This window comes from Paramormyrops kingsleyae, chromosome 15 (assembly GCF_048594095.1).
Source record: "Paramormyrops kingsleyae isolate MSU_618 chromosome 15, PKINGS_0.4, whole genome shotgun sequence".
NCBI classification, from domain to species: Eukaryota; Metazoa; Chordata; class Actinopteri; order Osteoglossiformes; family Mormyridae; genus Paramormyrops; species Paramormyrops kingsleyae.
Window position 1 is genome coordinate 4,486,664 of NC_132811.1, and position 14,019 is coordinate 4,500,682.

General features: G+C 54.6%; 1 protein-coding gene across 2 annotated transcripts; it reads left to right on the forward strand.

Annotated features, from left to right (window-relative positions):
• Nucleotides 1-127: 127 nt before the first annotated feature.
• Nucleotides 128-13,521, forward strand: LOC111860195 (uncharacterized protein C1orf21 homolog). Of its 2 annotated transcripts, XR_011982777.1 has the most exons (7): nt 128-342; nt 6,357-6,489; nt 9,514-9,602; nt 10,844-10,914; nt 12,203-12,263; nt 12,508-12,851; nt 12,994-13,521. XR_011982777.1 is itself a non-coding variant. In XM_072699978.1 (6 exons), the coding sequence occupies exons 2-6, from the start codon at nt 6,399-6,401 to the stop codon at nt 12,544-12,546; spliced, it is 351 nt and encodes a 116-aa protein (XP_072556079.1). In that variant the 5' UTR covers nt 128-342; nt 6,357-6,398; the 3' UTR covers nt 12,547-13,521. The 2 variants fall into 2 exon arrangements, 1 of the variants encoding a protein (XP_072556079.1); XM_072699978.1 differs by having other exon boundaries at nt 12,508-13,521.
• Nucleotides 13,522-14,019: the final 498 nt, after the last annotated feature.

Consider the following 14,019-nt stretch of genomic DNA (forward strand, 5'->3'; position numbering starts at 1 on the left):
GCGTGTTGATGGTCAGTTGTTTTCACAAAGAGTTTTTATGGTTTTAAATGTTTTAATGATGCGATTAAGCAGTTCGTATACAGCATAAATGTAAAATTAGCAAACGTAAGAAGTCCGTTCGGAGAGCTACGGCTGCGCTTCACTCTCGGCTCCTTTGCTCTGGTCTGGATGTTGTCCGCACGCACGCGTCAGGCCGAGCGAGGCTCATCGATTAATCGGGTCTGCTGGCTGTAATTCGGCTCTGAACCGCAGTCCTCAGCGCGAGGTCCCGCCCGTCTGTCCGCGCGAGGCTCGGCGAACTGCAGGCGAACCAGGCGGAACCGGCGCAGCCAGCGAAGCCCAGTGAGTCCGCGCTCGAAACGCTCCTTCCGTGGCTACGGACACACTTGGCAGGCGCCGGCCACACAGCGCTGTGTCCGAAAGGTTTATCTGTGTAGTTCACCGTTTCTTTTGTTGTTTGTTGTCTTTTTTCCTTTTTTATTTGCCTGGGTCGGGATGTGATTTCTGGCGGGTTTTCCGCTCTGTCTCGGTCCGCCTCTGGCCGCTTTTCGCCTCGGCTGCACGAAGCGTTTCCCCACCCGCGGACGATGGAGGAAGGCAGACGGAAAGGGGGGCGGGGGTTTAACTTGAGTCTAAGTTAGTTATTCTCGCGCTTGGAGGAAGCGATTTGGCCGGGCAGTGTGACATATCCGTGCGGCAATCGGTTATGTCTGTGCACCGGGACGCCCGCCCCCCCCCCGTCCGTTCACTGGGGGCAGTGCGAGCCGAAGACACCTGGGCGCGCGGACACGAGTCCAGTGATCGCGTGTGTTTACAGCGGGGCACGCAGCTCAGTACTCGCCTTCCGGCCAAGGCAGTGCCGACACCGTGCACTGTATCCCGGGCACTGCCGCCAGTTACCTGCTGCTGGGTGTGAGGGGGGTGGGGGGATTTTGTGCAGCGTTCGTGTTCGGCATAGGTGGCTTTCCCGGGCGCGTGCCGTTCGGTGTATTTATTTCCTGGGTATAAGGTAAACATCGCCCCCCAGTCTTCCCCGATTACACACAGCTGTGCTGGGCGCCCTGGTAGCGCTGGCCGTGACGGCCCTTGGCAGCCCTGACACAGGCCCATTGTGAAAGTCCCCCCATCTGTGTCCCGGAGCTCGCCGGCGTGCGTCGGCCGCCGCAGGCAGTAATGCATATGAACTTTTAAATAAAAGCAGCGTTTTCTGGCGCACTGTCGGCTCAGGTTATTAATGCAGTATGATGGACACTTGTTGATGCGCTGAGGGGGTCCGGCGTGCTTCGGCTGACGGACGACCGGCCGGTCGGCGCTCTTCAGAAGCTCCTTGCGCTTCTTTATGCATCCGTGTCGTTGCTAGCTGCTTTGTTTCAATTTAGTCATCGCTAATCTGATATTCGGCTTTAATATGAGCCGTTATCGAAGACGCAGTCAGAGTGAATTAGAGTGCTGTGATTTCTATTTCCCTGACGTGATTGTGTGATTGTTAATCAGCACGTATCGGCTCTGCCTGTATCTGTCCTCCTCCACCAGCCTCTCCGCTGCCCTTCTAGCGATGCATCTCGTGTAGGACTCGAAAAATGCAGCACAACGGCTGCGCTTAAGTCGCTCTCTATGAGACTGGACGGTTCTATTAATAGTTGCCCTCGAACTTCTATCGTGGTCCATCCCACTCGAACCGAAAACCTCCATGCCTGGGTATCCCACTTTCTGCACTTAACTATTCGCGCTTGGTCATTTCGAGCATCCCAGAAATCACGACCTAATTTGGAGTTGGTGATGCAATGTCAGAGTGACATCATCCCGAGAGCAGGGTTTCCATGGTTACAGCTCAAATGAGCGAGTGGGGGGCTTGTGGTGGGCCCCCTTAAATGAGTGTATGTATGTCTGTGTATGTTTGCATTCTCTTAGATGTGCAGGTATCTGCTGTGTTTGTTTTTATCTGTGTATGTACTAGCAATTAGGGGGTGATGAGTGCTGGGGGGGGGGGCATCAGATTAGGGGTATAGAGCAGCGTGGGGAAGGCATGAGGTCAGCAGAACCTGATCTGCACAGGGACTGACTCTGCAACATAGAGGGCAAGCTCACCCAGCCTGAGGTGTGTGTGTGTGTGTGTGAGAGCGGGTTTACCTATCCTTATGGGGACATAATGTCCCCATAACGTGATAAATATCTGTTTTTTTCCCCTTATGGGGACCGGTTTCCTGGTCCCCATAAGGGAAAACTCTATTTTATAAAAATCGGTGACTGCTATGAAAAAACTAAAAATGCAAAAACTCTTGTATTTTGTTAGGTTACTTATGGTTATGGGTAGGGCAGGATAGGGGTTAAGGTTGTTATAGTTAGCGTTAGCGTTTTTCCCATTGAAATAAATGAGCGGTCCCCATAAGGATATGTTTACCCTACGTGTGTGTGTGTGTGTGTGTGTGTGTATACATCACCCAGGCTGAGGTGTGTGTGTGTGTATACATCACCCAGTGTGAGGTGTGTGTGTGTGTGTATACATCACCCAGTGTGAGGTGTGTGTGTCTGTTTTCAGTGAACTTCAGAGATGGAGGGAGTTTCATTTTGATAATGCTGAGTCAACATGCGTTAGACGTACAAACAAACTGAGTGAAAACAGCATATTTCAGCTGCCAGGTAGCAGCGGTGCTACGTTACTGTAGTCAGGTGGGTTATAGGGTCTTAGTGAATAAATCAAAAACAGTCTGCTGTGTATTCACAAAAAGTTGTGAGCATGTTTTCCAGGTGTGAAAATCTACGAGTGTGTGTGTCGTGTTTATGTATACCTTCATCTCCAAAGTATAGGGGGCTAACTGTCCTGCACACACTTAAATGCCCCGTAGGTGGCAGGCTGGCTGAGGGGCTGCTCGTGTGCAGTCCTCAGTCTTTAGACTGACTTTGCAGAAGGACTGTAGGTGCATTTTCAGCACGGAGCCGGAATTTCCCCAGTAAGCATTAAAACAGTTGCGATGTCTGTTCGCCTGCTTCTGATCCTTCAGCAAAGGGAACAGGCCTCCCAGCCTTAACTGCACTGTCCTCACAAATGTGGACTCGGGTTCCAAATAGCATCGCGGCTAATTGAGTACCCGTGCAGGACAGGGCGTCGTGTCTGCTGAGGGACCGTGCGAGGACTGCGTCAGCCTGAGCAGGCCCAGGGAGCGGGCGATCGGTTTCTCTCTCTGTCCATCTCTTCTCTCCCCCTCCCATTCAGGATGGAGGAGTTTCCCTTCCCTCAGACAGTAGGGCTGTTATTCCCCCCCCGGGCTCTCTCTCTCCACGGCAGAACGAGAGAGTGGTTTCGATCATTAGCCGTGCTCCCCCCTCTCCAGTCCAGTGTGTGTGTGTGTGTGTGTGTGTGTGCGCGTGCGTGCGTGTGTGCGTGTGCACATGCTCATTTGCCCATGTGTCTTTGGCAGGGCTTGTTTGACTTGTCAGCCTGATGAAGTGTTTGAACTGGGTGAAGGAGGGGCTCTAGGCCTGTTTATGAGCCGGGTAAATATTATGCTGTTGGTTTGAGGGGTTGTGCTGCAGTGCTCTGCTTGGGTTGGGGGGGTTGAGCAGCCCATGGTTTTCCATCAGTCCCGGTCTCTCTGGTTCCTCTCTTCCTCAGCCTTTCCTCTCACTCTGCGCTCAGCCCCTCAGCTGCTCTCCTGTTCCCCCATCTTTGTCCATGGTGGCTGGTTCTGTTGTTTTTTTTTGCCTGGAAGGGAGTCGCTGGAGAGCACCGCGTTCCTGGAGCTTGGCTTGCGTCGGTGTGCTCGTCCCGGTCTCCCGCGGGCTCCGCTTCCTCCTTGTGCCACGGCCATGTGGGCTTACGGCACCTGTGCCGCCGTGGCGGTCCCCTTCCCGCCGACGCACTCCGGCACCCACCCCTCGGACCCTCCTCACAGCCCACGGCGTCGACACTCTGCGGGAACCGGCAGCATCATGGTGTGCTGGAACTGAACCAGCACGTCTGTCCGCATCTATATGTCAATACGAAGGTAGCGTTTCACCTGAATCCGCAGGACAGGCTTCCCTGCGTCATACCAGCGGCAGTTCGGAATCGGATCATACCCCATCAGTCGGCATGCGCCATGTCGTTTTTTGGGTTTATGATTAACCCGGGCTGTTATCGCACAGAACTTCCTTCACTCGGAACCCATCAGCTTCCAGTGTGGGAATCGTGGGTTCATAGTCTGACAGAGTGGGACGAGGAACTCGGTGTGACCGGGATTTGGCTGAACTGAGTCCTGCTTTTGACGGTTTCATTAGAGTCTTCATCTTGACCGTTTATGTTGTTAATCGGCAGGTGGTCGAGCCCTGGCTCGGAATTACGCATCTTGGTTTTTGTCTGTGTTGAGGAATCCTGGTCTGTTAAGGGTCTGCTGTATTCACTCACCTTGTCTCCCAGTTCCTTCTTGTCAGTAAGCTTTTGAGTCAGACCTGGTGCTTCTGGAGTAAACTGCTCTCTTTGAAAGTTCCCTCACAGGCCCATGTGCTCATTTCCGTTTAGCCGGCTTATTAATTAATCAGTTTTGATTGAGCCGTTGGCTGTACGACTTGCTCCATTAAATCACGTTTCACCGAGTATCATAATTACTTTCAATTTTGCGTTAATTTTCCAGTGACATTAAACAAAACTGCAGTAAGGAATAATTGTAAGGATGAAAAATGCCTCCTTCTAAATTGCCATTATCTTTCCTCTTAACCAAGCAAGGTTGTTAATTTTAATCAGCAATTGCTTTTTCACTCTTGAACAATCAACTAAAAGAATCATCAGTTACAATACACTTAATAACTGTTTATTTTTGGTAAAATGGGCAAAGAATGTGATCTCAGTCAGACCTGATTAAAATATCATTAGTGTGTAGCAAAAAAAGTAATATCCTGGATGGAGTTAAAAGTGCGGATGCGAGGAGTTTGTTGACTTTGCTTGTTGTCTTGAGCTCATTGCTGCAGGTTCCTGGCAAGCGGGGGGTTATTAAAGGCCGGTTCATACTTCTCCGCACAAGCGCAACATCACGTAGCCACTCTGCGTGTGCCTTCATGGAAACGTTCGTAGTTCTCCGGTCAAGCTGTATACTTTGCACATGCACACAATGTGTCGTATTTATATTTTTATTAATAATGTAAATTATTATTCTGATGTTCCCTGCTTATGTACCTCAGCAGTGAGGTTTGTGTTTGTGTCTCTATGTCTTAAGTCAGCTCACAGGGTTGGCAACTTTGGTCAGCTTGTTGATGACTGATTTTCAAATCCAGACACGTTTGCACTCACATACACACGCGCTTACATGTATGTAACTGTTACCGTGTTAATAGTCTGTAGGGTTTGCAATCTACTCCAACGCTCGTCAAAGGTGTCCATGCCGGTATTTAAAGTGGACGCTAGCGAATCGATCATGCGCGGCGAGTCCGGAGCTGAACACGTACCGCTGCGCGCACACAAATTTGGAGTGCAGCCGGCGTTCGTCTGCGGAGGCGCACGATGACGACAGGCGCGTCATAAACGTTCGAGCGGACATGTCCGCTAGTACGTGTGCGGAGAAGTATGGACTGAGGAGCCTAAGCAGAGCTGCATCGGCTGGCCTGGAGCTCCCAGTGTGGGGGACGCGGAGCGGGGACGAGGAGCGGGGACGCGGAGCGGGGAAGCTCAGTGAAGCGTGTGCTCAGGTGTCGCCGCCCCTGTTCCTCCAAACACCTGCTTCTTTGTCCAGCGGTCAGAGCAGATGGTAGACTGGGGGGGGGGGCAGTGTAGCTACACAGCACTCCTGCTGACTTCAAAGGAAGCCGGGAGCAGTAGCTGTGCTCCCAGAGGTTGGGGCTGGAGGGGGGGGGGGGTCAGGTACAGCCCCGGGGTCTCCGGCCAGACGGGAACTCCGGCGCCGGCAGCTGAAGTTCTGTGTGGCCGCTGTGCTGGGCTCCATTACTCACTCCTGAATCAATACTGGGATTAAGATAAACCCCCCTGTAATGTCTCATTAAGTGAGGTTTTATTAGCCTGGCGGTGGTGCTGTCCTGCGTCCAGCGGCCTTGTTTGCCTTCATTATTCGGCTTGCTGGGTGAGGGCAGGGGTCACTCCTATTTAATTAAGAGACCCGCTGAACCAGCATCCCTACCCTGTTACAAAGAGAGCGACTACTACTTCAGTGAAGAGCGTGCTACTTGAGAGAATTCTGATTGGTTGTTGCTTCCAGGATTAATGGGTAATGTAGTTTTAGTCTGCCTTGAGTGTGCATTTGTAGTTTTTTTTTTTTTAGGTGTTGGAAAAATCATAGACTGCATATGAGAAACGTGCTGAGGCTCTAGGAGCAATGTTGCTGTTCTGCCCATGACCCACGGGACGCTCTCTCTCCCTCCCCACCCCACAGGTACGAGTGCGATGCTTGGGGGACGGGCGAGGGACTGAGGCCATGGGCTGTACCTCGGCCAAGCAGGTGTCGGCCGTGCCCAGCGACGAGGAGGGCCGGGGCAAGGCCTACAGCAACGGGGACCTCTTCAGCGGTCAGTGCAGCCGGCTGCACGCCACCATACTCTGCCAGTGCAGTATCATTCGCCGCATGTCGCGTCAGCCCCGCTGTGGGTCACAGGTGCAAATGTAGGTAAATGTAGGTAAATGTGCACTTTTTAAAGGTTGCGGTGATAATATGACGAGCCTGTGACGAGCCGTTTAGAAAAGGCCGTGCTTTACTCCCTGTGGAAACGCCCACGCAGAACCACCTGTGCAGTGAGACTGGGGGGTGGAGGGGGGGGTGCTCTCAGGCCAGGCTGGAAAAGGACAGCTCGCATGCAGAGTTACAGCGCCGGTGGCAGGGTCAGTCACCGTAACGGCATCGGTTATACCGAGATGCTGAGGATTATGGGAAAGATTTGGAATTAAGGAGAGTGCAGGGGGATAAACGTCACGGGCGGTGGGTTACAAAAGCCCCCCCCCCCCCCCCCCCACCAGCATGGCTTTAAGCAGCGGATGGTGCTTTTGATCAGAGGCAGAGTGTATTTTTGACAGAGGTGGGCGAAGCTGCTTTCGTTCCCTCTCTCTCTCTCTCTCCCTCCCTCTCTCTCTCTCTCTCTCTCTCTCTCCCTCCCTCTCCCTCTCTGCTCCCACTGACTCCCTGCTTTTAGTTGTCATGCTTCCCTCATTCCCTGTATCTCTACCCCCCTTCTCTTTTGCCTTGGTATACTAGGTATATGTGACTGTGATTGGGGTGTGACGATGGAGCCGGGGGGGTCGGTCGGGTGGGTGGGGGCAGGTTGGAGCCCTATAGCCGCAGGTAGATGGGGCTTGGCTTCTGTCTCAGTACTGCAGGAGGCTGTCAACCTGCCTGCTCTGGGTTATTTCACGTTTTTCCTTGTGCCCCCCCCCCCCCCCCCACCCCTTTCCACAAGACCAGAGAGGTTAAGGTTGCTGTTACCACTGAGACCCTAAGGGTTTCCGTCTCCCTGCTGTTTTCCCCCCCCACAGGTGGTTAACGGTTGGTTTCCCATGTACCATGTTCACGTCTGGCATTTGAGACCCCATCTCGCCCGATCACCGTGCCCTCGGCGCTGGGTCACGCACACAATGGCAGGAAAGGCAGAGCCCCTCCATACAAAGGGGTGCCCCCCCCCACACGCCAGCCCCGGCCTGCATGTGGGACACGCTCTCGGCGCGTGAATCCCAGCAGGGCAGCACCGTGCAGTTGTGCCCCCCCTTTGAGATTCTCCCTGTGAGCGTTTTATCCCATAAATACGAAACCGAGGTGAAAATAGCCATGCCTACCTAAAACATGAAGTGATTTTAATATTATTGTAGTCCAGCCATCTTTATAACTACTTACCCACTCTGGGGAGGTGATGAGCCAAGATTGTTTGCTAGGATTCTCAGGCCAGGCGACATGCAAACAGTATGCCGCACACACACACACACACACACACGTAGGGTAAACATATCCTTATGGGGACCGCTCATTCATTTCAATGGGAAAAATGCTAACGCTAACTATGACAACCTTAACCCCCACCCAGCCCTAACCATAACCATAAGTAACCTAACAAAATACAAGAGTTTTTGCATTTTTAGTTTTTTCATAGCAGTCACCGATTTTTATAAAATAGAGTTTTCCCTTATGGGGACCAGGAAACCGGTCCCCATAAGGGGAAAAAAAAATGGATATTTATCACGTTATGGGGACATTATGTCCCCATAAGGATAGGTAAACCCCCTCGCTCGCGCACGCACACTCACGCTCACACACGCACGCACACTCACGCTCACACACGCACGCACACTCACGCTCACACACGCACGCACGCAAGCACGCTCACACACGCACGCACACTCATGCTCACACACACACACACACACACAGACACTATGGCCAATTCAGAGACCAGTCTGCCTACCAATATCAGTTTGGCTCACAACAGAAAACATGGACGACTCATCAAACCCATAACCTTGTAGGTAAGAGGCCCAGCATCGGTTAGCAGAAAGCAGGGTCCCTGCAGGACTCGGTCACGGGTCACACAGTCCCCCCCCCAACCGTCCAGACGGCTGGAGGCCGTGTTTATGCTCCCCGCTCGCAATTTAAGTCTCAGCTGCTCCCGTATTTATGTGTCTGCAGCACCGAGAGGCGGGTTACTCATCAGGCAGGCGAAAAGCGTGTGAAAATGGAAGCACGCTCACAGCTCACACAATCCCCAATACCCACCCCCACAGATTCGCCCGTCTGGTACGGGGCTGTTTAGTGGTGACAGCAAGCGGGTCTCCAAGCCTCCAGACGCTTTGAGCAACTGAAGATAGGTGAGGTTTCACGCTGCCACTGAGGGGGGGGGGGGGGGAGCTGTGCCATCACCCTGTCTGTGGGGGGGGGGACTCCAAGCTGTGGGCAGAGATGGGACGTGCCCCCCTCACAAGTAGGAGGCGAGGCGGAGCTCAGGATCCAATCTGAGCAACTCTGGGACTCACAGCGGCTCGGGTTTTAGCGGGACCGAGTTCCTGCTGCAGCCGTATCTGTCCAGCTAGCGGTAAATGAGTTACGGCACTTTAAAGGTGTGTATTAATAGCAGAAAAACACTAAGTGTGTGACACTGGGCCCAAGGAGCGGCTGCCGCAGATCAGCCAGTGGGCCATCCTGGTCTGAGCCCCTGGCATCCACCAATCGTGGCGCGACAGAGGGTCACCATAGAAACGGCAGCCATTAAATGGTAACAAATAGCCGTGCCTGGTTGGGGCACAAGCAGGGAGGTTGTGGCGTAGGGGGAAGGGAGGCTGTGATGAGTCAAAGGTTACAGTGAAAGGCCGTCGCCTGATTGGCTGGAAGACACCCATGAAAGCTGCGATTCGTCGTTTTATTTCTGAGGGCTGTTCACCGGTGAGGACGGCGCTCTGCAGGTTCCGGCATTTAGAGCGTCTCCCCGTGTCTGCCACCCAAACCCCCCCCCCTCCAGCACTCGCTTCGTTTGATCCTCCATCTCGATCTTCCCTATCATGGCTGCCAGATCCTAAACTCCCACCCTCTCTCCCCCCACCCCCCCCCCCTTCTGCAGATGAGTACAGGATGAAGGGAGTGGAGGAGGTGAAGTACCTGCGTGGCAGAGAGGAGGACAGAGTCAACAGTCGCAACCAAGAGAACCTGGTGAGACCTTGCAGACGACCCCATGTTCCCCCTGAGCACTGGTCCGGCCTCCCAGCCGTGTGGTTCTCCGTGGAGCCCGTGAGAAAATGGCCGCTTTGAGGCCCGGTGTTGGAGCTGTGTAAGAATGGAGACTTTGCCCCCCCCCCCCTGCTGGAGGTGACTGGATTCCTGAACACCGTCTCCTCCTTGGGGGCCCCAGCCGCTGCTTTACAGATGGAGCAGCTCGGTCTGTACGTGTCGTTATGCGTGTTCCAGGGTTACCCTGGCTACTGGTGTTCTGGGGACCTTCAGCTGTAAGCGTCAGCACTGCGTCATTGGTCCTCGGACCTGTTCCCCAGTCACCCCTGCAGACTCCGGCCTCCCCTGCCCTCCGCGCGGCCGTTTACGCAGTGAGATAGGCGCCGCGTAACGGTCTATGTCTCCGCGCACCACCTCAGTGTGTCGTTCTTCTGCCGTCACGCACGCGCTGCTCCTGAGAGCACGTTAGGACATGCCGGCACGACGCTGGAATGCTCTGCCGTGCTGCTTCGCCACGCTGCTGTTTGTTCAGCCCTGATAGTAGCGTGTTCATATCTGATTCCCCCCCCTGCTGCGTGGAGGGGGTGGGGGGGACAGATGAAGTCGTCATTTCGGGCTGATGGTTTGCTGGAACAATTCAGCTGCGTGGTGTGATAACAAACCTACTGCTATGTTTTGGGTCAAACATCGACTGTTTCCGGCCCCCCCAAGAAACACACACACACACCCTGACAGTGATGTAGAGGGAGTGCATACACACACACACACACACACACACACACACACACACACTGGTAGTCATGTAAAGGGAGTGCACACACACTCATTGATAGTGATGTAAAGGTGCACACACACACACACTGATAGTGATGTAGGAGTGCACAGACTTACTGATAATAATGTAGAGGGAGTGCACGCGCACACATACGTACTGATAGTAATGTAAACACATGTATGCATGCACACACACTCCGATATGTAGAGGGAGTGCGCAGACACACACTAATAGTGATGCACGTACACACACACACACCTGCTTCCTGGTGCATGTGTGGTGGCAGGTGGAGAAGCAGTGAGAGGCGGTCAGGCAGAGGGGATTCTTGGTCAACCCCCCACCCTCAAATATGCTCTCATCCCTGGGCGAGCTTGTCACAGGCTCTAATTAACTGTGCGGGTAACGAGGCCCGGAGTGGCAGAGATGGTGTCACACTGCTGTGTTTCAGGAGAAGAGCGGCGTGGCCTGCAGGAGCAAACAGAACAAGGAGGTGCCGGGAGGGAACGCCAGCAGGACCAAGTGAGTCACGCCTGCCCCGTCCCTGCGCGTCTGTCCCTGCGCGTCTGCGCGTCTGTCCCTGCGCGTCTGCGCGTCTGTCCCTGCGCGTCTGCGCGTCTGTCCCTGCGCGTCTGCGCGTCTGTCCCTGCGCGTCTGTCCCTGCGCCTGTGTGTCTGTCCCTGCGCGTCTGTCCCTGCGCGTCTGTCCCTGCGTCTGTGTGTCTGTCTCGGCGCGTCTGTCCCTGCGCCTGTGTGTCTGTCCCTGCGCGTCTGTCCCTGCGCGTCTGTCCCTGCGCCTGTGTGTCTGTCTCTGCGCGTCTGTCCCTGCGCGTCTGTCCCTGCGTCTGTGTGTCTGTCTCTGCGCGTCTGTCCCTGCGCCTGTGTGTCTGTCCCTGCGCGTCTGTCCCTGTGCGTCTGTCCCTGCGTCTGTGTGTCTGTCCCTGCGCGTCTGTCCCTGCGCGTCTGTCCCTGCGCGTCTGCGTGTCTGTCCCTGCGTGTCTGTCCCTGCGCGTCCTGTCCCTGCGCGTCCTGTCCCTGCGCGTCTGTCCCTGCGCGTCTGTCCCTGCGCCTGTGTGTCTGTCTCTGCGCGTCTGTTCCTTGAGTCTGCGTATCTGTCCTTGCGCGTCTGTCCCTGCGTCTGCATGTCTGTCTCTGCGCGTCTGTCCCTGCGTCTGCGCGTCTGTCCCTGCGCGTCTGTCCCTGCGTCTGCGCGTCTGTCTCTGCGCGTCTGTCCCTGCGTCTGCGCGTCTGTCTCTGCGCGTCTGTCTCTGCGTCTGCGCGTCTGTCTCTGCGCGTCTGTCCCTCCGTCTGCGTGTCTGTCTGCATGTCTGTATCTGTGTCCATGTCTCTCTCATGCTCTCAGGAGCTTTGGTGCTGCAGCCGGGATCCCCCCTGGAATGAAGAGTTTGCTTAATGAATGCATATTTGAGCTCTGACTGTAAAAACGATGCGATTTGTAGTGATACGCGACACTGTTTAGTGTATTTTAAATATGGGGGTGTGTCTGTGGCCTGCCTGTGTTTCACCCCTCCCCTTAGGGTTGTTTACCTTAGAAATTAGAAATTAGTTAAGTAATCGACTCTCTGCCGACGTCTTGCTGTACTGCAGTGGCGGGCAGTTCTGTGTGTGTGTGTGTGTGTGTGTGTGTGTGTGTGTGTGTGTGTGTGTGTGTGTGTGCATGCGTGCGCGTGCTCTTGGCCAGTTATAATGGAAAATTCTCCTGGTGTGTGCGCTGCCTCCCTTTCCCTCCCACCCGTCTCCGCTCACTTACTTCCTCCCCCTCTCTCCCACTCCCCCCCCCTCCCCCCCAGTATCCACACGTCGGAGAGCCAGCAGGAGTTTTTCAGGATGCTTGATGAAAAGATTGAGAAGGTGAGGAGGTGGGGGGGTGGGGGAGTGGGAGGCGCTCTTTGCGACGAGGGCTGGGAATTTAAAGAGACAGTACCGTGTTAGGATTCGTCCCTGAGGACACGGTCCTTACTGAAAAGTGAAATGGGGGGATTGTGCCTTCATTTGGATATGGAAGGTGGTCTGCTTCCGGTTACCTACAGCTCCGACATTTAACGTCTCGGCGTATCTGTGTCCCTCTCATTGTGTTGCTGTCATCTCTCCATAGGGACGGGACTACTGCTCTGAAGAAGAGGATGTGACATAGCATGACGGTCCCCCCCTACCCCCCGCCCCCGCCCACCTGAGCCCCGAGAGAGTGCCCGTTGGAGTGCCTGAGTGTGCATAGCCGTGCGACGTGATGCTTGTTGCGAGCCTGCTGCCCTCAAAGACTGTCGGATGCCAACCCAGCCAAACCCCAGCCTGTGGCCCTGCCTCTGTGCTGTGGCCCCGCCTCCGTGCTGCCGCCCCGCCTCACTCCGCTTGGCCCCGCCTCCGTGCTGTGGCCCCGCCTCCGTGCTGCCGCCCCGCCTCACTCCACTTGGGACCCACCTCCTGGAGGAAGGAGGAGAGGTCAGTCGAGGACCCGTGGACTCTCTGCCGCTCCCTGTTCTGGAGTTCGGAGAGCTGAACACCCCCCCTGCTGCTCCCTCCCCTGCCGAACCGGAGCCCCCCCCGGGCACGCCAGCGCGCTGACGCTCTCTCTCCTTCACAGGGAGAGCGGACAGGACGAGGTCGCGGCCTCCCCTCCTCCCTCACTTCCTCTTCGTTTGTTTATTTTTCTTTTTTATTGCTCCTCCAAAGAAGAAGTGATACTGGGATGGAGGGGCCTGTGTTAGCGCCCCCTACCAGTGCCAGGCAGCAGCGGAGGGCTCAGCGCTAATGTGGTTCAGGTGCACTCAGAGGACATCAGCCGGAAGCAGATACTTTCATTAGAGAGAGAGAAGGGGGAGAGCGGAGCTTGTCATTTTAATCTCCTGCCTTCCAGTGACTCTGTTTTGATTTTCCAAGTGTTGCTTTTAATTTTTTTAAGTATTTCTTTAGCTTCTGTCATAACTCACCAGCAGTGCCAGTAAAGCCCCCATAGGATGGATTTAGGTCCTTCCCCTTATGGTTTAGTCCCACCCACACACTAAACACACATTAAAGCTACTTCATTCTATAGTACACAGCTTCCATGTCCCCCCGTGCCGGAATCCCACCCGGGCTGAATCCCCCCCCCCCCCGTGCCGGAGTCCCACCCGGGCTGGATCCCCCCCCCCCCCGTGCCGGAGTCCCACCCGGGCTGGATCCCCCCCCCCCCCGTGCCGGAGTCCCACCCGGGCTGTCACACATTTATCCTGGAACACACATGCATGCACTGCCCACGCAGACCCACCACACCCAAAACAAGGAGAGAGCGGCTCCATCCAACGCTTCTGTCATCATCATCACTACTGGATCCTTTCATGTTTTTATTTTCCATTTTTTTGTTTTATATTAAAATTAAAAACAAAAAACAGAAGCTCTGTATGTGCTCTGTTACTGATTGCTCTCCTGGGGTGTGTCTGTGTGTGTGTCTGTCACAGAAGAGTGTTGTCATGCTGACATCACCTCTGGATCTCTCCTCTTGACAGAATCGATCAGATATGCTCCTTACTCCGACAGCTGCGTATCTGCGCTGTTACAGCACACAGTCTGCTTTTCTGCTGCACCCTGTTGGCAGGATACTGGAACTACATCGAAAGCAGACTAAGCAGAT

What these genes read in the sequence shown, in the direction of transcription:
- LOC111860195 (XM_072699978.1), top strand. Translation starts at nt 6,399, where the DNA reads ATGGGCTGTACCTCGGCCAAGCAGGTGTCGGCCGTGCCCAGCGACGAG. An exon ending in CAACGGGGACCTCTTCAGCG is followed by an intron (nt 6,490 to 9,513) that starts GTCAGTGCAGCC and finishes CCCCTTCTGCAG; the next exon opens with ATGAGTACAGGATGAAGGGA. An exon ending in GTCGCAACCAAGAGAACCTG is followed by an intron (nt 9,603 to 10,843) that starts GTGAGACCTTGC and finishes GCTGTGTTTCAG; the next exon opens with GAGAAGAGCGGCGTGGCCTG.